This window comes from Canis lupus, chromosome 27 (genome assembly GCF_011100685.1).
Source record: "Canis lupus familiaris isolate Mischka breed German Shepherd chromosome 27, alternate assembly UU_Cfam_GSD_1.0, whole genome shotgun sequence".
NCBI classification, from domain to species: Eukaryota; Metazoa; Chordata; class Mammalia; order Carnivora; family Canidae; genus Canis; species Canis lupus.
Window position 1 is genome coordinate 45,385,492 of NC_049248.1, and position 22,688 is coordinate 45,408,179.

At 60.3% G+C, this 22,688-nt stretch overlaps 3 protein-coding genes and 1 long non-coding RNA gene across 6 annotated transcripts in view; 3 read left to right on the forward strand and 1 right to left on the reverse strand.

Annotated features, from left to right (window-relative positions):
- Nucleotides 1-36: 36 nt before the first annotated feature.
- Nucleotides 37-22,688, forward strand: part of HOXC4 (homeobox C4) — a 59,794-nt gene continuing 37,142 nt past the window's right edge. The window contains exon 1 of one of the 3 annotated variants that reach the window (XM_038577831.1): nucleotides 37-166. The gene's annotated coding sequence lies outside the window, so the exon portion shown is untranslated. Of the gene's footprint in view, nucleotides 167-22,225; nucleotides 22,302-22,688 lie in introns of those variants that run through there. The other 2 variants (XM_038577829.1, XM_038577827.1) reach the window with 2 other exon arrangements.
- Nucleotides 4,192-4,799, reverse strand: LOC102152945. Its single transcript, XR_005380189.1, has 2 exons — nucleotides 4,610-4,799; nucleotides 4,192-4,309 (listed from the first exon to the last, which is right to left on the reverse strand). It is a non-coding gene; the product is annotated as an uncharacterized LOC102152945 (long non-coding RNA).
- HOXC9 (homeobox C9) lies at nucleotides 4,966-8,692 on the forward strand. The gene is made up of 2 exons (XM_038577834.1): nucleotides 4,966-5,832; nucleotides 7,719-8,692. The coding sequence occupies exons 1-2, from the start codon at nucleotides 5,295-5,297 to the stop codon at nucleotides 7,961-7,963; spliced, it is 783 nt and encodes a 260-aa protein (XP_038433762.1). The 5' UTR covers nucleotides 4,966-5,294; the 3' UTR covers nucleotides 7,964-8,692.
- HOXC8 (homeobox C8) lies at nucleotides 14,646-18,099 on the forward strand. Its single transcript, XM_038577835.1, has 2 exons — nucleotides 14,646-15,135; nucleotides 16,554-18,099. The coding sequence occupies exons 1-2, from the start codon at nucleotides 14,700-14,702 to the stop codon at nucleotides 16,844-16,846; spliced, it is 729 nt and encodes a 242-aa protein (XP_038433763.1). The 5' UTR covers nucleotides 14,646-14,699; the 3' UTR covers nucleotides 16,847-18,099.

A 22,688-nucleotide genomic window follows, 5' to 3' on the forward strand; every position in this document is an offset into this window, starting at 1 on the left:
GGCAGCGGCGGCTGCGGTGGCCGCGGCTTCCCTCCCCCGGCGGCCGCCCTGCATCTGTGGCCGTGGGGAGCCGAGGAGCAGGTAACGGCGGCGCTTCCGAGGCGGGACTGGACCGCGCCGGAGGCACCGAGGCTGCCGGGCTGCGCCCAGCCCCGGGGGCGCGAAGGTAGGGAGGCCGGCGCCGGCCGCGGGGAGGCCCGGGGTGTTGAACCTGTATTTGATTTTCCGCTCGCACTCGCGCTGCCAGCCTGTCTGCGTCCGGGCTGCGACGCCCCACACCCTTGGCTCTGGGCGGGGGCCCTGGCGCTCGGGGCTCTCGGCGGCCTGTGCGCTCCGGGCCGCGGGGTCCCGGCCGCGCGCCCCCGGGGCGCTCCCGGGGCCGCTGGAGGCCGGCGCCCCGCTCGCCTCCGCCCGCGCGGGGTCCCGGGGCGCCCCGGGGCCGCGGCCAGACAGCCCCGGGCCGGCGGGGAGGGCGGGGAGGGCGGGGGGGCGGCCCGCCGCCCGCGCCCCGGGCTGCACTTCGGGCGCGCATTGTGTCTCGGTTCGCCACCTCGGCTCCGTCGGCCCGGCCGCCAAAGTCACCGCAGATTTCCCGGCGACGCGCTCGGCACACAAAGGCCAGGTGGCCGGGCGCGCGGCGCGGGGCGGCCCGGGGCCCGCGAGCACCCCGCGCGGGGCCGCCGCCTCCCGGCCACTCCCCGGGCTGGGCCAGCGGGGCGGGCCGGGGCGCCGGAAGTAGCCCCGCTGGCGGCGGGCGAGCAGGCCGTGGCGTTGGGAGGGCCACGTTCACAGGCCGCGGGGCCCGCCGCCGCCCGGGGCCCGGTACCCACCTGGGGGGCGTCCGCGGTCCCCTCGCGGCGGCCCGGGCGGCGCAGCCTCTGCGCGCAGCGCAGGCCCAGGCCGGGACGAGTCGCGGGTGGGTGCGTTTCCCCAACAAAGAGGCATCGGGAGCGAGAAGGGGGGAAAGTAGCGGGGACCCGGGGAGGGGGCGGGACGGGGAGAGGGCAGCGGAGGGGTGAAGCGAGCCCGTTGCAGGGGAGAAGGAAAATGAAAGCAAACGGAGCGCGGCCTGCTCGGCCGGCGCGGGCGGTGCTGGTGCAGCCGAGCCGGAGCGGGCTCCCCTCCCGCCTGCGCCGCGGGGGCGCCGGGAAAGCCTGTTTTAAATTTAATCCGAACTTGACGGTGTGGATTGAACCGGAGGGAATTTAAATCACTGAGAGGGAGGCCGCAGGGCGAGGGGAGGGGACGCCTCTAACCTGTCTGTCTGTCTGTCCTTCCCGGGGTGCTGCTAGCTGGGTTGTGGTGGTAGCTGGGCGGGTCTGAGGTGCTGCAGTGAGGGTGCCCCTCCCCCGTGGGGGGCTCTCCTGTGCCCAGTGAATTCTTTTGGGGGGTCGGAGGCAGGCTCTGAGAACCGGAGCGAAGGCAGGGCTGCTGGCTGAAGCTGGGGTTTCCCCCCCTCGCCAACAGGGACTCCCAGTGTCCTCCAGGGCCTGGGGTTGGCCCCACCGGTGCCGAGGAAGATGGAAGGGAGTGCTGGGGTGGGGTGGGGGGGGCGGGGAGGGAGTCTGGGAATCCGGCAGGAGGATCAGCAGGAGTGGATGAACCTGGAAAGACCAGCCCCTGCATCCTTTATGCTCCTAGGTCTGGAGGCCTGGATTTGGGGTGGGGGGGGAGCCTGAAGTTCAGCTTCAGAGCCCTGACCTGCCACCCCTCCTCCCCCACATGCAGAGCCAAGGGGTACAGCCCACATGCAGCTGTGAGGCCCCGGGGACCTGGGCCTGGTGAACTCAGGGACTCCCAGCCTCTTCCAGCCCCCCTCCTCGCGGCTGCTGCTCTGTGCAGGGCCTAGGCAAACCCGGGCCCTGGTGGGGAGGGGGCTGTGGGCGAGGCCTGCTTCCTGATCCACAGCTGTGTCTGTGCCTGAGTGGGGAGGGTCTGAGTTCGCGCTCTGGAACCAAGGCGACAATCTCCCCTCAGTTTCACGGGGACTTTGACGGCAGCAGGGAGCCGGGGCCGGGATCGGCCGCCCGCTGCCGCCGCCTGTGCTGCGTGGGCAGGGAGGGTGGGCAGGCAGCTGGGGAGTCCCAGAGGAGGAAGTGGCCACCGGGGCCAGGAGAGGAAGGGGCTTCTGCTTGCGGCCCGGTGTCAGAGGGGCTCTCCCGGAATGCAGAGGCCCACGGGGAAGGGTCCTCAGGGGCGCCTTTCTTCTAGGAAAACTGAGGTCGGGGCAGATGGGCCCTGTGCACTGGCGAAGACGCCAGAGGAGGAGCGGGCGTGAGACCTCCTGCTTCCTCCTCGGGTCTCCCTGGCTCCCTGACTAGAGCGTGGCTCAGCCCCCGGACGCAGCCGGGGTGGCTGCCTGGGCCGAGACGGGGCTCTGCATCCTCCGGAGGCCCAGTGTGCCCACCCCGGCGGGTCGCCCGGGAGGGGCCGGAGAGGAGGCCTCTTCCTCCTTTGTGTCCGGACAGAAGTGGCCGCCGCGCCCGAGCCGGTCCCGCGGCAAAGGCCGGCAGCCAGCGGGCTGCACAATGCCACGGCTGCTCCCGGCGCGCCCCTGCCCCGTCCGCGTCCCCGGCCTGTCGGCCTGTCGCCGCCCTTCCTCCCTCTCCTCCCCGCACGCCTTCCTCTCCCTGCTCGCCCATCTCTTTTCCTCTTGCCCCCTCTTTCCTTTAATTCTCCCCTCTCCTTTTCTTTTTATCTCGATCCTCCGTTTTCTTCTCTCTTTCCCTCCTTCCTTCCTCTCCATGGGCCTGGCGCCGTGTCTCAGTTGTTGTGTCTCAGGCTCAGTCTCTCTCAGGCTCTGTCCCCTGGTGTCCTCTAGGTCTCTGTCTGGCCCCGGGCCCGCTGAAGGCTACACGTCTCTGCTCACTGCTGCCAGCAGCCGCCCAGGAGCCAGGCGGGGTCCCCCAGCCGCCAGGGCTGGGGGAGGTGCTGGTGGTGCTGGGGGTGCTGGAGAAAGCCTCGGCAGGGGGACGGGAGGGAAGCTCCTGCCTTTTCCTTGAACTAGTGAGGGCGAATATCTGATTGACAGCTAACCCGACTCCATCAAGGCCAAAGAGATATTCTGTTTCTTGCTGTAATTTGGATTTTCCACACCAGTCCTGTCCGGGGGAGGGGAAGACAATCAGAGCTGAGGGCGAGGAGGCTGAGGCCCCGGGTCGTCTCTCCCCAGCCGGGCACTTCTCACACACCCCCGTGCGCGTCGAAATCCCAGCCCCGCTAGACCGAAAGGGAAAGAACCGGAGAGGGGGAGGAGCAGGGACTGGGGAGGGGACCTGGAAAGATGGGGCCAGTGCTGCGGACTGCACATCTACCCTCCCCCGCCCTGCCAACTTTCCTCCCCCCCTGCACCACAACACACATGATGCACTCTCTGGGACACCTCTCTCTAGCCCTTCTGCACACCTCGGAGGAGGCAGGTCGACAGAGGTGCGGGGGAGCACCATCCTCCACCCCCACCCCCAGCGTTTGGTCCCCTCCTGGGGACAGGAGTGGGAAAGCAGGGCAGGCGGCTCCTGTCTGGGAACCCTTGTCCTTCCCTGCTGCCTCAGAACCTGTGTCTCAGCCTCAGCTCCAGCCTATTTCCCAGAGCACAAGCTGGGACTCTTCTGTCCTGACCCTGAAATTGCATCCCCTGCTTCAGACTCACTCTGCCGTGCCTGGGGTGCATCGTGTCTCTGGGGGACACCACCTGCCCTTCTCTCTACCCCCCAGCCATCCTCCCTGCCCCCTCTCCTGCACCCACACTGGCAATTTCCTGCTTGCCCAAAGCCCACCTTTCCTAACCCTCCATGGGGCAGTCTGACCGGAAGCAGGGGGCCGGGGGACAGACCCCCAAATTCAAGGAGGAGGGTAGCAACCAACTTATTGGGGGGGGGGGAGGAATCCAAGTTGTCTGATCTTCCCTACAATCACACTGCCCCCTCCGGAATTCCTGCGTCCGACCCCAAAGAAATGGCTTTCTCCCATCCCTCGGTTGCTCTTTTCCCGTTCCAAAAACAGCCTACAATTTTATTTAATGAAAGACACATTTATGAACAATCAAATGATCCTCATAAAAATTTTATTGAAGGACGTAAAAACAAGCTACTTGCCCACGACCGAGGTCGCTCTCTCTGTCTCTCTCTCTTGCCTTGCCCGCGCTCACCCTGGCTCTCTGCAGACAGAGCCCTGGAGTGACTTCTTTTTTGGGGGGGGGGGGGCGCGGGGTGTCGCAGAGATGGAGTTGGGGGGCAAAGGAGGGCGAGCAGGAAGACGGGATGGGGACGCCCCAGTGAACTTGTGCTGGTCTCTCCTCCACTGCTCCAAGCTGGCAAAGAAAGATAAATAGATACAGACAATAAATTTAAAATAAAGGAGCGTGCGTATCTGTGCCAAAGCAAAGAGAGGGCTTCTGATGATGAAGGTGTGTGAGGTCCCGGGGTCCCACCCCTCCCACGCGCAGACCCCCTTCCCCAGGCTGCCCTGCCCCGGATTCGGGGGGCCGAGTTGGCCAGTGGCAGGAGGACGCTCCCCTTTCCCTCCTTCCCTCCCTCCACCCCAGCTTCCCCAGTCCCCTCCCACCCTCCCTCCCTCGCTGCTGCTGCTCCTGGAAGAAATACATACATACACAGTATTTAAAAACGCATTTTTAAAAGCCACGTTCCGAACTGACAATCGCTGATCTCGGCTCGCGCGGAGACTGCGGGCGCGTCGGGCCGACAGAGACGGATTACGTCAAGAAATAGTTCCTCCACCTACCTCGGCCTCTCCGCCCCTGCGGGCTGCGGCGCGCGGCTCGGCCCCGGGGGTCCGGGCGCCCTGGCCTCGGGGGCCCGCAGCGCCGCCCCGCCCCGCCGGCGAGCGCTCGGGGGCGCGGGGCGCAGGGGTGCGGGAGGCCCTGCGCGTGCGGGCGGGCAGGGGCAGGGGCAGGGGCAGGGGTGCGGGCGGGGAGGGCCGGGCTGTCCCTGAGCTGGGGGGGGGGGGTGCCCGGCGCGCTGGGTCCGCGGCTCCGGACCCCCAGGAAAACGCAGGGGTCGCGGGGATCAGCAGAGAGAAGGGGGTGGGAGAAGGCAGGAGAAGGGAAGAGGGGGAAAAAAAAAAAAAAAAAGGCAAGAAAAAAAAAAAAAAAAAAGCCCCTGCGCATTGATCCGCGCCGTATTTTTGGGTAAATACGATCACGTGGGGGCCGGGGAGCCAATGAGCTGCGGGGAAAAGGCTGGAAAAATAATTACCTGCCTTGATTGTTCTGTGAGCAGATAAAAAGTACATATACAGTTCATACAATAATCTTATGTATGTAAAACCCCGTTACGATGTCGGCGACGGGGCCCATCAGTAACTATTACGTGGACTCGCTCATCTCCCACGACAATGAGGAGCTGCTAGCGTCCAGGTTCCCGGCCACCGGGGCTCACCCCGCCGCCGCCAGACCCAGCGGCTTGGTGCCCGACTGTAGCGACTTTCCGTCCTGTAGCTTCGCGCCCAAGCCCGCGGTGTTCAGCACGTCGTGGGCGCCCGTGCCCTCGCAGTCGTCCGTGGTGTACCACCCGTACGGCCCCCAGCCCCACCTCGGCGCCGACGCGCGCTACATGCGGACTTGGCTCGAGCCGCTGTCGGGCGCCGTCTCCTTCCCCAGCTTCCCGGCCGGCGGCCGCCCCTACGCGCTCAAGCCGGACGCCTACCCCGGGCGCCGCGCCGACTGCGGCCCGGGCGACGGCCGCAGCTACCCGGACTACATGTACGGCTCGCCCGGGGAGCTGCGCGACCGCGCCCCGCAGGCGCTGCCCTCGCCCGAGGCGGACGCCCTCGCCGGCAGCAAGCACAAAGAGGAGAAGGCCGACCTGGACCCCAGTAAGTTGGGAGCAATCGCCCTTTACAACCGGCGCGGGCGGGCGGGGCTGGGGGCGGGGGGGAGCCGGATTACAGCCCCTCGCGGCCGCGGCGGCGCAGGGAGCGCGGGAGAGCGGGGGCGAGCGCTCCATAAAAGCGAATTACCTCGGGGGAGCCCGGGGAGCCAGGCTGGGAGAGGGCCGAGGGGGGCCCGTCCCCGGAGCTGCTTTGATGAGGCCCCCCCTGCGCGCGCACACTCCACCCCCAGCCCAGGCTGCCCCCTTTTCTTTTCTTTTTCTTTTCTTTTCTTTTTTTTTTTTTCCTTTATCATTATTATTATTTATTTATTTATCTTGGCTCAGTCCCTACTTTCCTAGAAATGCAGACAAGGAGATGAGGAAGGGGATGGAGCGGATGGGGATGGGGATGGAGATGGAGATGGCATGGAGATGGGGAAGGGGCAGGGGTGAGGGTCATTTCACGCTTTGAGATGGGATTAGGGGAGAAACGAGGAGGAGGACACTGGGGACACAGAGGAAATACCCCAGGGAGAGAGATCACCCCTGCCTCCCCGCCTGCCAGCGTGGGAGGGGGGTGGTAGGTTCTGGCCCCACTAGGGATCCATGACACAGAAGGTGCCTTGCCTGGACTTCTTCTCCTCCCCACCCCTCAGGAGCACTAGGTGAGGGGGTCTGCGGGGATTTCACAGCCTGGGAACTTGGGAGAGATCAGGACTTGCAGAGTTGGGGAAGAGAAGTGGGGTCCCAGTCTCCTTAAACTTGAGAGCCCTCTTCTGAGGGTCTGCAGGAAAGAGGGTTGAGAACCGGGCTCAGGGATGAGGACTGGAGGAGGAGAGTCACATCCTCAGATTAGGGAATTATATATATGTATGTATATACACACACACAGACACACACACACACACACACACTCCCATCAAGGAGACTGGAGCCTTCTGAGTATTGCAAAGAAGGGCAGGGGTAGGTTGGGGGGGGGGGCAGGTGGGAGCTGCTGGGCCAGAGAAAGGGGAGAGAAGGGGAACCAGCAGGGGAGGGGGTGCAGCCCCTGAGTGTGAGGAAGTGTCTGGGGGAGTCCCAGGAGGGGGCTGCAGGAAATCCTTTCCTGCAGCCCCATAAGGGGCCAGGGCCTAATTATACCCCTCTGAAGGCTTCCCTCCTTGCCCTCAGCTACTCCCATAAACCTGAAATTGGAGGCTTGGCTCCTGCAAAGCCTGTCCTGGGGCTGGCAGGAGGGGGGCACTGGGAGCCAAACAGGGAGGCTCAGATATGGGGGAGCCTGTCCCAAGGCCAGCAGCTCTCTAGGGAGAGGAGAAAGGCTTTCCCCATCCTAGCATCACTCTGAGAATTCGCCTCAGCAGGGTTGAACTCCGAGAGGGAGCGGAGACGGGCGCTGCAGAGGGTAGTGAGGGGCTCAGGGACTCTCAGGGTCAGGAAACAGATCTGCTGAAATTTCAGGACTTGGTCGTGGGCAGGGAGGATGGGAGGGGGCAGAGGAGGAGGGAAGTGGGGAGGAGAGAGACCTCGCTATAAAAATAAAAAACAAGAGAGAGAAGCGTTTATGGGCCTATGAAACGGTTGGGAATTTGGACTTTTTATGAGCATATTCTCGAATTACTACTCTTGAAGCTGACGACCAGACTGTAGGGGCTTTGATAGCTTTGATTTCCTAGAGTTTGAGGTGCTAGGAATGGAAGAGGGGGAAGATGGGGAGGGGGCAGCAGGCAAGAGGAGTCAGGGAGAAAATTGCAAAAGCAAAACGTGTCCAAATTCAGGTTCACTCATTGCATCTGGGGCGCCTGGCTCAGCCTAGGGGTAGGGGTGGCGGTGGGGGGGATCCTGGGCTGGAAAGGGGGCTCCACTGACCCCTGCCTGTGTTTGGCCCTCCAGGCAACCCCGTGGCCAACTGGATCCACGCCCGATCCACGAGGAAGAAGCGCTGCCCTTACACCAAGTACCAGACGCTGGAACTGGAGAAGGAGTTTCTCTTCAATATGTATTTAACCAGGGACCGTCGGTACGAGGTGGCCCGGGTTCTCAACCTCACCGAGCGGCAGGTCAAAATCTGGTTTCAGAACCGGAGGATGAAGATGAAAAAGATGAATAAAGAGAAGACCGACAAGGAGCAATCCTAAACCCTGCCCCAGCCTGCTGCCTCGGCACAGCCAAGGGAGAAACAAAAAACCCCACAAAAATACCCCAACCCAGGCGGGAGAGAGCACGAAAAGGAAAGGAAAAGAGCAAGAGAGAGAAAAGCCAATCAGCTTAAAAAGAAAAAAAAAAAAAGGAAGGGGAAAAGGAAAACTCTTGCAATTGGGGAGGGTTCAGTGTTGAGAAATTGGTGTTTTAGAGTTAGTTCTACCCAGCAAGGAGGAGAAGGAGGAGGAGGAGGAGGAGGAGGAGGAGGAAGAAGAGGAGGAGGAGGAGGAGAGAGAAACCGCGTTCTCTTCTCCCAGCACGACTGAAATAAATAACACACACAAATGTGATTTTTCCCCTCCTTTCTTCAGAGAAGCCAGTACTTGAATCGCTATATTTCTATTTTTTTTTTCTGTATCGTATTTGATCCGGGCCGTCCCTCCCCGGGCCTGGGGTGCTCCGCGTGCAGATTTTGTACACACACACACAAAAGCAAAGACACCCACACATACACAGTAACAATTGCCAGCCCAGGAGCTGAGGGCCGAGGGCCCGGACGGTGCCGAGGCCGGGTCGGCGCAGGCCGGCGCCTCGGGCGGGCGTGTACATAGCAGTGTCTCTCCTCATCCCCAGCCGCCGTCCTGTAACGTGCTTCTGTTTGTTATGGTAGAGCAGCTCTGTGTTAATATATCGAAGTCACTTAAAAAACCAGAAACCCAACCGCATCCAGTTCTCGTTATTTCTCCTCCCTGTGGCTCCCAGGCTGCTGTCGTGGAGGAGGCAAGTGCTCAGATCCTTTGGGGAAAGCCGGGGCCAGGGAAGGGGCTCCCTCGGCCTCCTCGGAAGGGCAAGTGCCTGCCGCCGCTCTCCAGGCAGCGTGGGGTGGGCGTGAGGGCTCCAGGGGTGGGGTGGAGGCTGCTGAGGCCCGGTCGCAGCCTGTGTCTGCCGGGGCGGCTGCCTGAGAGCTTCCTGGTAGCTCGTTGGAGTCCAGGGGGGTGGGGGCATGGCATGAATGGTTTTCCCTGGCTGTAATTAATTGTAATAATTTATGAGTACACGAGATCGGAGGGAAGAGATAGGTGAAGATGAAAGTTGGGTGCTGGGTGAGGGCCCGGGCTGGATTCTTGCCTGCCTGCATTGGTGCTTCGAGGGATGGCTGGGAGGGAGGGAGGGAGTGCGGTGAGCGGTGAGTGGTGAGGAAGAAGGCTGAGCAGGCCTCAGGGAGCAGAAGAGTCTCTGGGGACTGTGTTCCGAGTAAAGGAAGGGGGAGAGGGACAGAGAGAGGAAGGTAGAGGGAAGGGGAGAAGGAAGCAGGGAGAGGAGGAAGAAGAAGGAAGGAAGGGAGAGGGAGGAAGGAGAAAGATGGCAAAAGCAGTACAATCCTCATTAGGTTTAGTTTCAACTTCTCTGTGCATTCTCAGCTTTTCTCTTCGCTCTCCTCCTAGTTCTCTTTTCTCCTCCGCCCCCCTCTCTCTCTGTCTCTCTCTGTCTCTCTCTCTGTCTCTCTCCCTGTCTGGTATTTAGTTTGCATGTTGGTTTGGGGGTAACAGGGTGATGCTTGCTGAGTGGCTGCAGCCTTTCTGGGGGATGACATGGCCAAGGCCTAAGGCAGCTGGTCAGGGATTAGCCCAGAGTGGGGTGTTCCCTGGCGGTGGTGGGACCCCAGGCTCAAGGGTAGGGGCCGGGTGTGTGCCACAGCCCGTTGGTCAGTTGCACTGCACCCCGAGCGCCTGCCCCAGCCCCGGCAGTTTTCATCCGATAATCAGAAGCAGACACAAGCTGCTGGGTATGCCTCGGCCCGGCGCCCCCTTTCTCGGAAATCCCCCAATCTGGAAACTATTAAACTCAGACGGCTTGAAATATAGCGCTTTAATATCTCAGGCTGCCCATTCTGGCGAGGGATGCAGGGTGTTGTTCTGAGTACTTGGGGAATACCACCGTAAAAGAAAATAACTGGGGATCCCAGTCTTTCTGGAGCTTCCTCCATCGCATGGCCTTCCAGGATTGGTGAGGCACTTGGAGGGACCAGCCCCTTCCCCATCATTTGAATCTCCTACCCCCTCCTTCCATTCAGCAGGCCAATTTCGGGGGCTAGAGGAAGGCTGGAAGGCAGGGACGTTTTGCTGGGATGATCTTTGAGGGGGACGGTCAAAAGTCGCAAACACTGGTTTTCCCAGTGGCTGAAGCACCTTCTCCTCTTGCCCACTGCAGAGACCTCCTCCCTGATTCCAGAAGCAGTTGTTTTCTTGGCCCTTTCGCAAGGTGCTTTGCCAGTACTTTATTCTCTTTTCTCGGTCCTCACACACCCCACCCCCTTGGCCATTTTGCTCTCCTGGGGCCCTGGCCTCAGTTCCGCTCCAGGACCCATTCCCCCCCGGGTCCTGACTGCCTCCTGACTGCGGGGACTCAGGCTTTTCTCCCAGCCCAGGCTCCGAGGCGGCGTTTCCGGGCTTCTACCCCGCCCCTGCTCCAAGGCCCTGTCGCCTCCCCTTGTCCATCAGCGCGGCCTGCTTCCTGCAGCCGCCCGCCCGCCCAAGCCGGCCCTGCTTGGGGCAGGAAGGAGGGCCGCAGAGCTCGGGGCTCCAAGGGCCCTGGCGAGAGCGTGGGATCCAGAACAGGCCCACCCGGCCCCAGCCCACTGTTCGGTTCCAGCTCAGCCTCCGGCCTGCAGGTCAGGATTGGATTCCATTTTTTATTTATTACAATTTGTGAACTAAAACCACAACACAGCACACATCCCGAGAAAGAAACGAAAGCTGGGGTGGGGTGGGGAGAGGGGCTAGCAAACGCCCTCCTGCCCTAATCTTCCCTCCCACCTCTCCTCTGCTCCTTTGTCAGAATCACAAAACCCTAAAGGTTGTTCCACTTGGGAAGGCAGAGGATAGGTACATTTCCGCAGCCCCGAAATGCCACTTTTATGGCGCTGTTTGTCTCCCTACGCTGGATTCTGAATGGGGCTGAACAAAACAGCAGCGCGGAGCTGGCTAGACGTCTGGGCTTAATTGTTTTATGGTTTAAATAAGGTGGACACTCTTTCCTTTGAAATCGGATTATAGGAATGTTTTGTCTATGGCCCACGGAGAACAGGACCTCACTGGCTGGGAGAGAGAGGTGGAGAGAGAGAGAGAGAGTGCGTGAGTGAGAGAGAGAGAGGGAGAGAGAGAGGGATGGGCTACAAACCAGGGGGCCAACAGTCGGGAGAAGTCAGAGTCCCACCCCAAAGTCCTGCAGACGGCGGAATAGGCGGTGCGGAGCCAGCGGCAGGGTAAGAGGAGCGAGGAGTTTAGGGTGCGCGCCGCGGGTGGAGGCCTCGGGAGCCTCGGGGCGTGCATCTGCTTGAGCTGAGGTGTTCCGAGCCCAGAAATGCGCCTGAGTAGGGGGCAGATCGCGGCAGCTCCTTGGCACAGCGTCTCTCGATGCGGGAAGGGAGGGTGACAAAAAGAGAAAAGAGCGTGAAACCGTTGACAAGGCTTATCTGGAGACCTTGGGAAGCTAAAAGGACGGCGGTCCCCGGGGGAGCTCCCTACTGGGGACCCCCCCCCCGTGGCGCGCCCGCTTGGAGACTCCTGCCTCTGACCTCCCACCTTGGGGGCCAAGGCGGGGACCTGCTCGCCCCGGCCGCGGGCCCTGGCGGGGCCGCGCTGCGTGGGGGCGAGCGGACGCGAGGTGGCGCTGTTGCTCAATGTTAGAGGCGGCGGCGGGGCCCGGGCGGCCCGGCCGCGCTGACATCGGAGGCCGGCGCCCGCGAGCCGCCGAGGAGGCCCCGCGCCCGGCCCGGCCCGGCCCGGCCCGCCGCTGCGAGCAAAGCCATCCTCTCACCTGCGAGGTGCAAACAAATCGCGCGTGGCGGCGGGACACGGGCCCCGGCTCGGGCCGCAGGCTCCAGGGGCTCGGGAGCGCGGGCGTCGAAACCCGCCGCTGGCGAAGGCGATAAGGAAGGCGATAAGCGCCGAGCAGGCCGCGCGTGATTGACACAAGAAGGCAGGATGACCCGGACAGACGAACCGAAATCCGTGGTACCGAGGAGGGCGGAGCAGGCCCGGGGAGGCCGGGGACGCCCCGGCGAGGGTGGCTGCTCGGGGTTCCTCCATCTCCAAGCTCCCGGAGCCGCATCAACCAGACACGTGGAAAAGAAAAAAAAATAATCATAATCATAATCATGAAAAGGAGAATCAAATGAAAAAAAAAAAAAACAAGAAAAGGCAAGGGACACCCTTCCCAAAACAAAACAAACAAAAAAAGGAGGGGGGGAAATCGAGTCCAGCCGGGGGATTCAGGACTGGTGGGCTCTCAGAGCAGACGGTGGTGGCGGCACACTCGGGACAGTCGCATTCCAAGACACAAAGGCCTGTAAGAATAGCTCTGTGGCAGGGTTTTCGCTGGACCATAAAATGTCGAGATATCCCCCCCACACACACCCTCTAAAAGATAAGGCGCAGGCCCCACAGCGGGTCTGGCCTGCCGAGCCTCCTCTTTCCAGGCAGGGAAGGGAAAATATTTATGACAGTCCCCAGTGACCCAGATGCTGGGAGCCCAGAGCCTATCGGGTTCAGCTTGGTACTCTGAGCAGAGGAGGATCAGAGAAGGCAGGGGCTGGAAGCAAGGCTGGAGCCTGCTGTGCTGGTGGAGGAGGCCCCCTCCCCCCCCCCACATGCCCCCTCCCAGCTGTCCTGGACCCCAGGGAGGCCTGCAGCCCTGGCGCAGCCCTCCTCTGGCCCTCCCCTCCTGCTGCTCCAGGGCCAGAGTTCTGGACGTTGCAGAGTTTGGGCAGACCCTAAGTCAGGTGGAGGTGGGTTCCTCCAAATTCAAGGGATCCTGGAAGTGTCTTTTGCTGAGGCACCCTTGAATCTCCTTTGTGAATTTGACTGACAGGGGCCATTTTCCCAGAGATTATTTAGATGATATAGGGACTGGGCATGGGCGGGGGCAGGGGGGTGGTGTTGTTCTACACCATACTTTCCTGCCCTGCCATTCCTTCATCCATCCCCAGGGCTGGGCTCCTGATGGGGAAGGAAAGATGTGGTTTTCTAACAGCCTCCTTCCTCATCCAAACCTGAAAGCCCAGGATGTGGAAAGAAAATAGGCAGCAAAATTTTTCGTGATGCAAAAAGCTAAAGACGCAGGCGTGTCCGTCAGGTATTATTTCCCTGCGTGCCTGGGTGCACGGTGCCCGTGAGGGGAGAGGGGTGCTTCCAGGCATGCATGACAGTTGGGGGAGTCTGCATGCGACGCCGTCTCAGGGTGGAAGGTAGCCCATCCAGGACGTGTGTATCCTGAATGTGCCCCACTACTGCCCTGTGTGTAACGGCCTCAGCCACCGTGGAAGGGGAGGACCGGAAAAAATCATTCTCTAATTCCTCTTTCTCATTCGTATGCACACAGCACACGTAGTATTCACAGCTCCCTCACTTTCTCCTTTTTCCCTCTGTCTGTGTTAAGCCCCACATAACCGTGCACACTTATGGCCAGAGAAGGGTGTTGATGGACTGAGGTTCTTTTATCCGTTAGAATTACCTTGAATTCACCTAGTCTCTCGGGGATGGGCGAGGAACCCCCTAGAGAAACTGTGGGTAAATATTTAAAGAGTGTCTGTTGACAGTTCCCATCCACATCCCGGCCTGGGCAGCCTGCCTGGGGAAGCAGGGGGTGCGGCGGAGCCAAGGGGCCCCTCCAGGCCCAGCTGGCATTTCCTATGGGGTTAGAGTACGCGGGGACGAGTAAGAGGCCTGCTGCAGATAGGAATAGTCCCCGAGAGGGAGCAGCCCGGATCAGCCCAGCCAAAGGCTGGGGACCCGCCGGCTGCCCTGTCCTCTGTCCCCATCCACTGCTTTGCTGTCAGCACCCCTGGCCAAGCTTGGAGGCAGGAGCCCGTGTGTGAAGGGGCGTGTGAGCGCCCCCACCTCCGCCCGCCTCCTCTGCCCACAGCAGGCAGGCACCGAGTCTTAGGGGTGGGGGCAGGAGGGGCAGGAGACCCCCCTTAGGGCTGCAGGGAGGGGGGCTGCTGTGCTGCTGCGCTCGCCCCTTGGGAGTCCCAGACCTGAGGACCCCCTGGGGAGCCCATCTCTGGGGATAGGGGCCCTGCTCCGGCACGCCCGGCGGCGGGGGAGGGGGAGGGGGAGGGGGAGGGTCTCGTACCTGTTGAGGTAACCTGAGTTGACCCGCGGGCTCAGGTGTCTGGGTCCGAGGGCAGGCGAGGCGGGAGGGGGCTGGGGAGAGGCACCTTGGGCTGTGAGCGCGCACCTTGGAGAGGCCGCCCCCGCCCGAGCCGGGGCTGGCTCCCCCCACACCACACCCCCGCCCTCGCGCCCTCCCCTCCCCTCCCCTTCCTCGCGGTCCCCCAGCCCTGAACCCCTCAAGCCCCGCCGGCTCTGCCTCTCCCTCTCCCTCTCCCTCTCCCTCTCGCTCTCGCTCTCGCTCTCGCTCGCTCTCCCTCCTCTCCCTCTCCCTCTCTCTCTCCCTCTCGCCTGTCTTCATGTCGTGGATTGATGAACGCGAATCGCGTGTAAGCGCCGCCGCCGCCGGAGCCGGAGGAATTCGCCCGGGCTGTTAGAGCGAGGCGCCAAGTGCGGGAGCGCGAGCTGCACGCCGAGCCCGGAGCGCAGCGCGGCCCGCGGAGCCCAGCCCGGTGCGGGGCGCGGAGGGCGCGGAGGGCGCGGGGGGCGCGGGGGCGCGGGCGCGGGCCGGGCGGGAGCGGCGGCCGCAGGGGAGGGGCGGCGGGTTCATGTGCCCAGCATGAGCTCCTACTTCGTCAACCCCCTGTTCTCCAAGTACAAAGGCGGCGAGTCCCTGGAGCCGGCCTACTACGACTGCCGCTTCCCGCAGGGCGTGGGCCGCAGCCCCGCGCTCGTGTACGGGCCCGGCGGCTCGGCGCCCGGCTTCCAGCACGCCTCGCACCACGTCCAGGACTTCTTCCACCACGGCGCCTCGGGCATCTCCAGCCCGGGCTACCAGCAGAACCCGTGCTCGCTGAGCTGCCACGGAGACGCCTCCAAATTCTATGGCTACGAGGCGCTCCCCAGACAGTCCCTTTATGGGGCCCAGCAAGAGGCGAGCGTGGTGCAATATCCCGACTGTAAATCCTCCGCCAACACTAACAGTAGCGAAGGACAAGGCCACTTAAATCAAAACTCGTCTCCCAGCCTCATGTTTCCATGGATGAGACCCCACGGTGAGAAGCCTTTTCTCTTTCCCCCTCGGTCGCCCGCGCTCCGGGGTCTTCCCCCCCTCCCTCGCCTCCTTTCTTGTCTGCCCTCGTCCTCTCCCCTCCTGGCTTTGGGGTCTCTCCGGCCCCACCCCCGGCCCGAGTGGGTTTCTGGAGGTGGGGAGGGTCAGCTGGGGGTGGGGCTCGGGGCTCGCCTGGGGTCCGCGGGCGCCGGGGGTGAAGGTGGTGGCCGGGCGCAGAGGCTTTCCGATCCTGCCCTCCACCTCCCACCTCCCACCTCCCACCTCCGGGGCCGGCTGTTTGTCTGCCTGTCTCCCTCTCCGTCCCCGCCTCTGGCCACCTCTGAGGTCGGAGTTGGGGAGGCGGCTGGCCAGGGGCCCGAGCACCCTGAGGCTATCAGCCTCTGGAGCAAAGCAGCCTCTCCACAAGGCAGAAAGCCTCAGTCCCCACAACAGTGGCCAGGCTGTCTTGGGGACAAGGGGGACCTCTGTTTCCCTCCCCTACCTGGACCTCAGGGTGACAGGACCCCCAAGGACAGGTGCCCCGGCTCTCTGGGGGTACCCACCGCCCCCTCGCAGACAACTAGCCTCAAGGCCACCACCCCAACTTTGCTTTACTTCCCGCAGTTGGAGAGAAGAGAGGGAGCCAGGGAGGAGAGAAGAGAGGGCAGGGGAGGAGAGGGGCCATGCAGATTAGAGGGCTCAGGGGTCCAGAGGACCCAAGCCGAGCTGTCCCCAGTCAAAGGTTTGTGGGCTTTGCCTGACACCTTCAGAGTGGCTCAGGCCATGAGCCCCTCCAGGGGTGGCCCCTCCTGGCCCAATTTCGAAGTAAAAGGGGAAGCGAGAAAGCGACAAGTTCCAGCGGGGATGGCCCGTGATTTATTTGCTGGTCTCCAGTTAGCAATCAGGCCAAGCAGTGATACATTCCAGGAGATCAATTATTTTTCTTCCTGGCAAGGCACTAGGCAGGCAGATCGAGGAGGGGGCAGTGAGCAGAGCCCCTCTTCTTCACCCCCAGACCTTTTTCCTTTCTTTTGGAAACAGACTCTGTCCCCAGCCCTGCTCACCAAATGCCACTCTGCACTTGTAAACAAAGCTGCAAGGGCCAGTTTCCTGAGACTGCAGGCCTGGGGTGGGTGGGGGACTCTGCAGTGCTCCTCCGGGCCCCTGCCATCCCCGGGTTTCCTGATAGACCCCAGTCCCTGCCCCCACCCCCACCCCACCTCCCAAGGTGAAGCTAAACCAAAACAAGCCCCCAAACTTTCCTGCCCTTGCCTGCTTCCCTGCTCCTGCCTTGTCTTCAGGAGGGAGGGAGGGGAACTGGGGAGACCATGGAAGGGGGGGGAACTTTAGGGGAGAAAGAGTGTCAGGGGAAAGCCAAGCCCCCTCCCAGACATAACCAGATTGGGGTTCTATTCTGTCCAGCTCCGGGGCGGCGCAGCGGAAGGCAAACTTACAGCCGGTATCAGACCTTGGAACTAGAAAAGGAGTTTCTCTTTAATCCTTATTTGACACGAAAGCGCCGGATTGAAGTCTCTCATGCCCTGGGACTGACTGAGAGACAAGTGAAGATCTGGTTCCAGAACCGAAGGATGAAGTGGAAAAAGGAGAACAACAAGGATAAACTGCCCGGAGCCCGAGATGAAGAGAAGGTGGAGGAAGAAGGAAACGAGGAAGAGGAGAAAGAAGAGGAGGAAAAGGAAGAAAACAAGGACTAAGCAAAAAAGAGAGAGATCCCCCCCCCCCCTCCCTTAGCAACTCCCTTGAAGTTTCGTTTTATGGTAGCGGATAAATTGAGAAGTTTACGACTGTCATTTGCTTTTATAGAGAATAGAATGACACTCACAACTCTAACTACCTGTCAGATACTTGCAGCTCTGGTTTTATTACCTTTGGACTTCCCTCGATCTTTATTTGTTTGGGGGCTTGAGGGGGGGGGGGAGACCGAGACACAGCGAAAAGTTCGGACTCTGTCTCAGTCCTTGCCCCAACACACACACTTGTCCCTACCCCCACCCTTCGGAGTCCTGCCTGGATTTTAAGGTCTGAGACCTGGCCTCTTTGCCCCTCTCTCACCCCTTTCTTGCCACACTCCCACCTCCCTGCTTCTCTGGTATTTATTTTAGAGGGGAGCCCTCTCAAAATGCAGAAGAAGACTTGTGGCTTTGTTTTTATGCTAGGATTAGTGTATTAGATTTCCTTCTTTGCAAAAGAAAGAAAAGTGAGGGAAGGCAGGCAAGGAAAGGGAGATGTTTAAAGAAATTTTTTCAAAATGATAGCAAGGAATATCCCTTCTCCCTCTCTGGGGCTCCCCCACTTAGAAAGACTCCCCCCCCTTGACTTTCTCTAGAAACCTGATGGAAACCTGAAGGAGATGCAGGTCTCTCCCCTCCCCCTCTCCCCACAGGGTAGATAGGAGCCTGCAGTCGCCGCTAAAATCCTACCTAGCCATCCCATGGTCACTCGGGCCCATGCCTTCCTCCCTTTCGCTGTCTGATTTCTGTTGTTGGGCCCAGCTTCCTCTGAGCTGTACTAGTATTAGTGCTCAGAAATCACCATAATCATGAATACGAATGATAATAATAATAATACTGATAATAAATCTTTAACATACTACCTAAAGGGAACCTGCAATAATCTTGAAAAAAATAAAAAAGAAATTTTAAAAAATCCTAATATGCAAGAAAAAAAAGAGAAAAAATTAAAATTCAAAAAAAAAAAGAGAGAAACCTCCAACGTATTTTATCACTACCTATAGAAAGAAATCCTGCTTTGAGAGTATTCGTAATGCGGTTTTGTTGTTGTTTGTTGCTGCTTATTTCACTAAGAAAAACCCAACAACTGAGACTGCCTAGCCCGCCGGTCCTGTGCGCTTTTATTGTGCTTCTAACCCCAGTAGAGTAGAACTAAATTGCACTGAATGTATAGTTAACTCTGTCTTGAATTCTCTGTTTATGCAATGTGCTCGAAAGAAAAAAAAAACGTTAAAATATATCTATAATAATAATTTTTGGTCATTCGTCTTTATGTCCAGCTATGAATGTAGATTTTGTGTCCCGGCAGCCCTGTTCCTGGTCCAAGTACTTTGTATTGTATACGTGAGTCATAATAAAAAAAAAAAAGGAGAAAAAAATATTTGAGGCTGGAATGACTTGCTTTTTCTCCAAAGCCCCCCTCCCACCCCCAATCCTCTACTCCTCCTTCCCTCCTTATCCCCTTTCCCCAGCACTGTGGAGAAGGGCTCCGCCACTGATCTGACTTTGAGGTGGGGAACTCACGTGGAGGCGCCTAGGAGTTGAGAGGGCAGGCCTGGGGAGGGAGGGAGGGAAGAAGGGCAGGTGAAAGGTGGGGGAGGTGCAGAGGGGGAGGAGGAAGGGCAGCAGGCTCCCGGGTGCTCTTGGGAGAACCTTGGCTCCAAACAAAATGGGCAAAACATCTAGATGCCAGGATCCCAGTGGGAAGAAAGCGTCTCCCCACTTGCTCACCTTCCTCTTCCTTGGCCTTGGGCTGGGCCCAGACAAAGAATCTGCCCCCACGTCCCTCCCACAGTCAGGCCTCTTTCTTCCAGGGGCTGAGGATGAGGCAGTGGGGTTCTTTCTGAGCTCCACAGTCCCTCACGGTCAACCCTGGGCACCCAGCACCCAGCACGCAGCACCCAGCACTAGAACAGTGACCAGGGTGGGAGGAAGGTGAGGCTCAAGGCAGCCTGGAGGACTTGGCTGGGGAAGATGGCCAAGGGTGGGGGGCGAGGGAGCTTGAGCCTGGGGGAAAGGAAAGGGGAAGGTGAGTGAGTTGGTACACCTAGCAGCCTGGGTCCATGTTCTGAAATTCAGATTCCGTCAGCACAGAGCCATCACTGTCACCCAGGCCGCCAGCATCTACTCCAGCCTCTGTCCTGGCTGTTTCAAGCCGGCTCCCGGCTTCACCTTGGCAATTGGGCAGCCTGCCCTGCCCTGGTAGTGTGGGCCATTGGCCTGGGGGCGAGGAGGATGGGCCTGCTCAGTGGCGGGCCCTCCGTCCCAGCCACAGCAGGGTGAAGGGAGTCTTCATTGGACTCCTCAAATAAGGGGTTGAAGCCTCAGGGACTCAGGGGGCAAAGGGGTCTCTCACTCCTCCCTGGAGGGTCCTAGCCAGGGAAATCTGTTTATGCCAGTGAGATTCTGGTCAAATAATCCCAAATTCCAGAGATACAAGTCATCTGACTCAGTCAGGAGAAGGGGGAAAGGGAAGGAGATGGGATCTTCTGGTCTATAAAACCAGATTCCCCAAAGACTGAAATATTTTTGAGGCCAGATCTCTTTTCCTCTCTCTCTATCTCTCCCTCTCCCTCTGATCAGTGATTTTCCCAGACTTAGACCCAGGCTGACTCTTATTTTGTGTAATTTCACCTGCATCTGGGTCCCTGACTCCCTCAAAAAGTGGTCATGAATACAGGATTGGGTCAGGCATCCTTGATGGGGGCCGAGAGAGGCTGCGGATTTCCGAGCTTAGGCTGCAGGCAGCCGGGAACAGCTTTGAACGGCTCTGGGGGTAGGGGTGGGGGGTCTTTGGAAACCTGGGGTCCCTGCTGCGAGCCTCTGCGCCAGCCAGGTAGCCCCGTTTGCTGCAGGAGGCACGGGCTACCCGCCGGGGAGGCCCGAAGAGAGCATTTGGCTCCGACCTCAGGCCTTCCCACGGGCATCCCTGCCAGACTCCGAGGGTCGGCCGCGGGCCGTTTCATTTTTTATTGTGGAATTATGATTGCTATTAATAAACATCGCTGGCCCCGCCGTAGCCAAGTTGCTTGAACCCTACGCTAAGTGGCTCCGAAGGATCTCGCCGAATTTCCCCCACACCCAGCGCCCCATTCATCCCTGGCCCTGCTCAGCAATGCCCGTGGCCCCGAGCCCGGCGTCGGAGGGCGGGGTGCGTCTGGCGCCCGGCATCGCTAGAGATGCGAAGCCTCGGGTGGGCCAGACCGAGAGAGCTCCCGCCGCCCCTTCCAGCAGCACCCGCTCCCCCACCCTTTCTGCCCACCGCCTCTTTTTTCTCGTTTGGAGAGAAAAGGAGGTAAAACCCGTTTTATGGGGGAACTTAATTGCGAGCGGGATGCGCTCTCTTTAGAAACGCGTCCTCCCAAATGCTCCCGCCGTCCCATTACCGGAATGGGGACCATTCGGCTGCAGCAGATAGGACTTTCTCCCATTCTTTACTTTTTTATTAGCCAATCAAAGTGGCTTCCGAAAGCTATTTGTGATTTGTGAAAAATAGTATCTTTCAAAATGCTGAGTTGAAGCATCTCGCTCATTTCGCCTTGAATTTATTATTCTAATCTCAACCGTAGAGACGGGATAATGCAGCTATTAAGTTGGGGGGCAAATTCGTTTCTCTGGATTTTTTTTTTTTTTTTAGTTCTCGGCATTTTATCTCCCTCCCCACTTCATTGCAGAGGCCAAGGGAGGTGCGGGCCTGCAGGGGACCTGGGGATGAGGGAGGTAGTGAGTGCTCTGAAGGGCTTTGTGGGGGACCCTAGGATGGGAGAGCGGACTGGCCTCCCCCAGCCTCATCTTCCTCAGATGGGATGCCCCACAGGCTGCCTGCCGCCCGCAGAAAGTTACCTCGCCCCAATTAGACCGAACTCGGGACAGGTTGTGCCACAGACGATCAGTAAAATTTCCGGTGAGCAGCCCGCAGCGCTGTCCCATTCTCCCAGCGGCCCATTGTGAGAAGCTGGGCCAGAGCTCCCTTGTCGTAATTTTTAACTACCTGTTATAAAATTTATGGGTGGGTTTGTAAAAGAAACTAGGTCTCTGCATCCGGCGGAGGGAACTGCTTCCCTTACTGAGGGAGGAAGTTTGGGGAGGGGATGAGGGACCCCCTATTGGTTGGGGTGGGGCACCCAGCCATGGAAGTCCCCTTGCCAGCTCCGTGCGGGATTCAGGGGAGAGCTTTGGGCCTTCAGATCTCGGGCTGGTGGGGAGTGTTGGGCTGCGACTCGGCTGAGCTGCGACTCGTTGTTGGCAAATAGTCTCTATGGGGGGGGGGGATTTATTCTGGGTTTCCCTACATTGAACTCATCGCCAAAATCAGGGGTCTGGAGAAAGGTGGGGGACATCTCTGGTGCTGGGAATTTAGCACAGAAGGCGGAATTAGGGGAAGGATAAGTTTCTTTGTGAGGGGGGGCTCCCCAAGGTGCGTCCCGGTGAGCCAGGCAGCAGAATTTTTCTGAAAACAGCAGGCGGGTGTGGGTCACCTGCCAAGACAGAAAAGGCTTCAAACCACCTTGCACCCGAAAGGGGGAAAGAAGTAGGAACCAAGATCCTGGGCCTTGGTTTTATTTGTAATTCTAGACAGATTGGGAGTAACTGCCATCTGAACCTAGGAGCCGAGGAGACCTGACGCTGGGGATGGTCCTGGAGAGGGGGCAATGGTCCTTTTCTCGGAGAAGGGAGCGTGGGGGTGATGGGCACTTTGGGGGGGTGGAGGCTGCTCGCAGCCCTCACCCCTGCCGGCCTGCGCAGCGGCCCAGGGCGCATCCCAGCCCCGCAGCTGCAGACCTCGGCCCGCGGCCGGCTACGGGGCCTCCAGCGGCGCGGCCCTCCGGTTCCCGCGGGGCAGAGCGGGGGGCAGAGTGGGGGGCCGCCGGGGCTCCCCGCGGGGACGGACTAGCTCCCCTGCAAGGAAAAAGGCGGGAGGAGGGAGCGCACCCCGCCTGCGCCCCTGCGCCCGGTGCAGAGCTCGGGTTCCCCCGCATCCCACCCTGATACCCCACTTATTAGGGGAAATATTTAGGATTCGGCGCGGCGGAGGGAGGCGGGCGGCCCGCGCGGGAGAGCCAGAGCCGGCCCGCGTCCCCGGCGCCCCCGCGCCCTTCCCGCGCGAGCGGCGGCCGGGCCGTGGCAGTGGGCGCGGGGCGCGCGGGGCGCGCGGGGGGCGCGGGGGGCGCGGGCGGGGCGGGGGGCTCCCTCTCCCGGAGAATTGGGTAAACATGGCGACCGCGGCGCCCATTTGCACACGCTACACAAATGCATCGCATTCCCGGTTGTTTGCAGAAAATTTACAGCTGAGTAATAAAAGTTTACGATCGACTCACAAGTTGGATTGGCCACAAGAAGTCATGTGGATTCCATCCATGAACGTGAACTTTTTATTGTGGTTTGTCCGTTCGGAGCGCTCCGCAGAACAGTCCTCCCCGTAAGAGCCTAACCATTGCCAGGGAAACCTGCGCGGCCGCTCCCTTCATTACCAGTATTATTTTATTTTTTATTAATCTGATTAATAATTATTTTCTCCCCGCATTTAATTTTTTTTCCCTCCCAGGTGGAGTTGCCGGAAGCTGGGGGCACCTGGGGAGGGGGATGGGGGAAGGGGCAGGAGTTGGGGGCGCCTCTCTCTCCCTCCCGATGCCCGGGCCCCCCAAGGGGCAGGAGGCTGCGGGAGCAGGAGTGGAGCCGCGAGCTGCAGAGCCTCCGCCCCTCCCCTCTCCCAGCCTCTCCCTCCTGCCCCCTTCTTGCAACTCCCCTTAATTTTATTTGGCTTTTCGATCATTGGGACTATTCTCTCCTTTTTTTTTTAATTTTT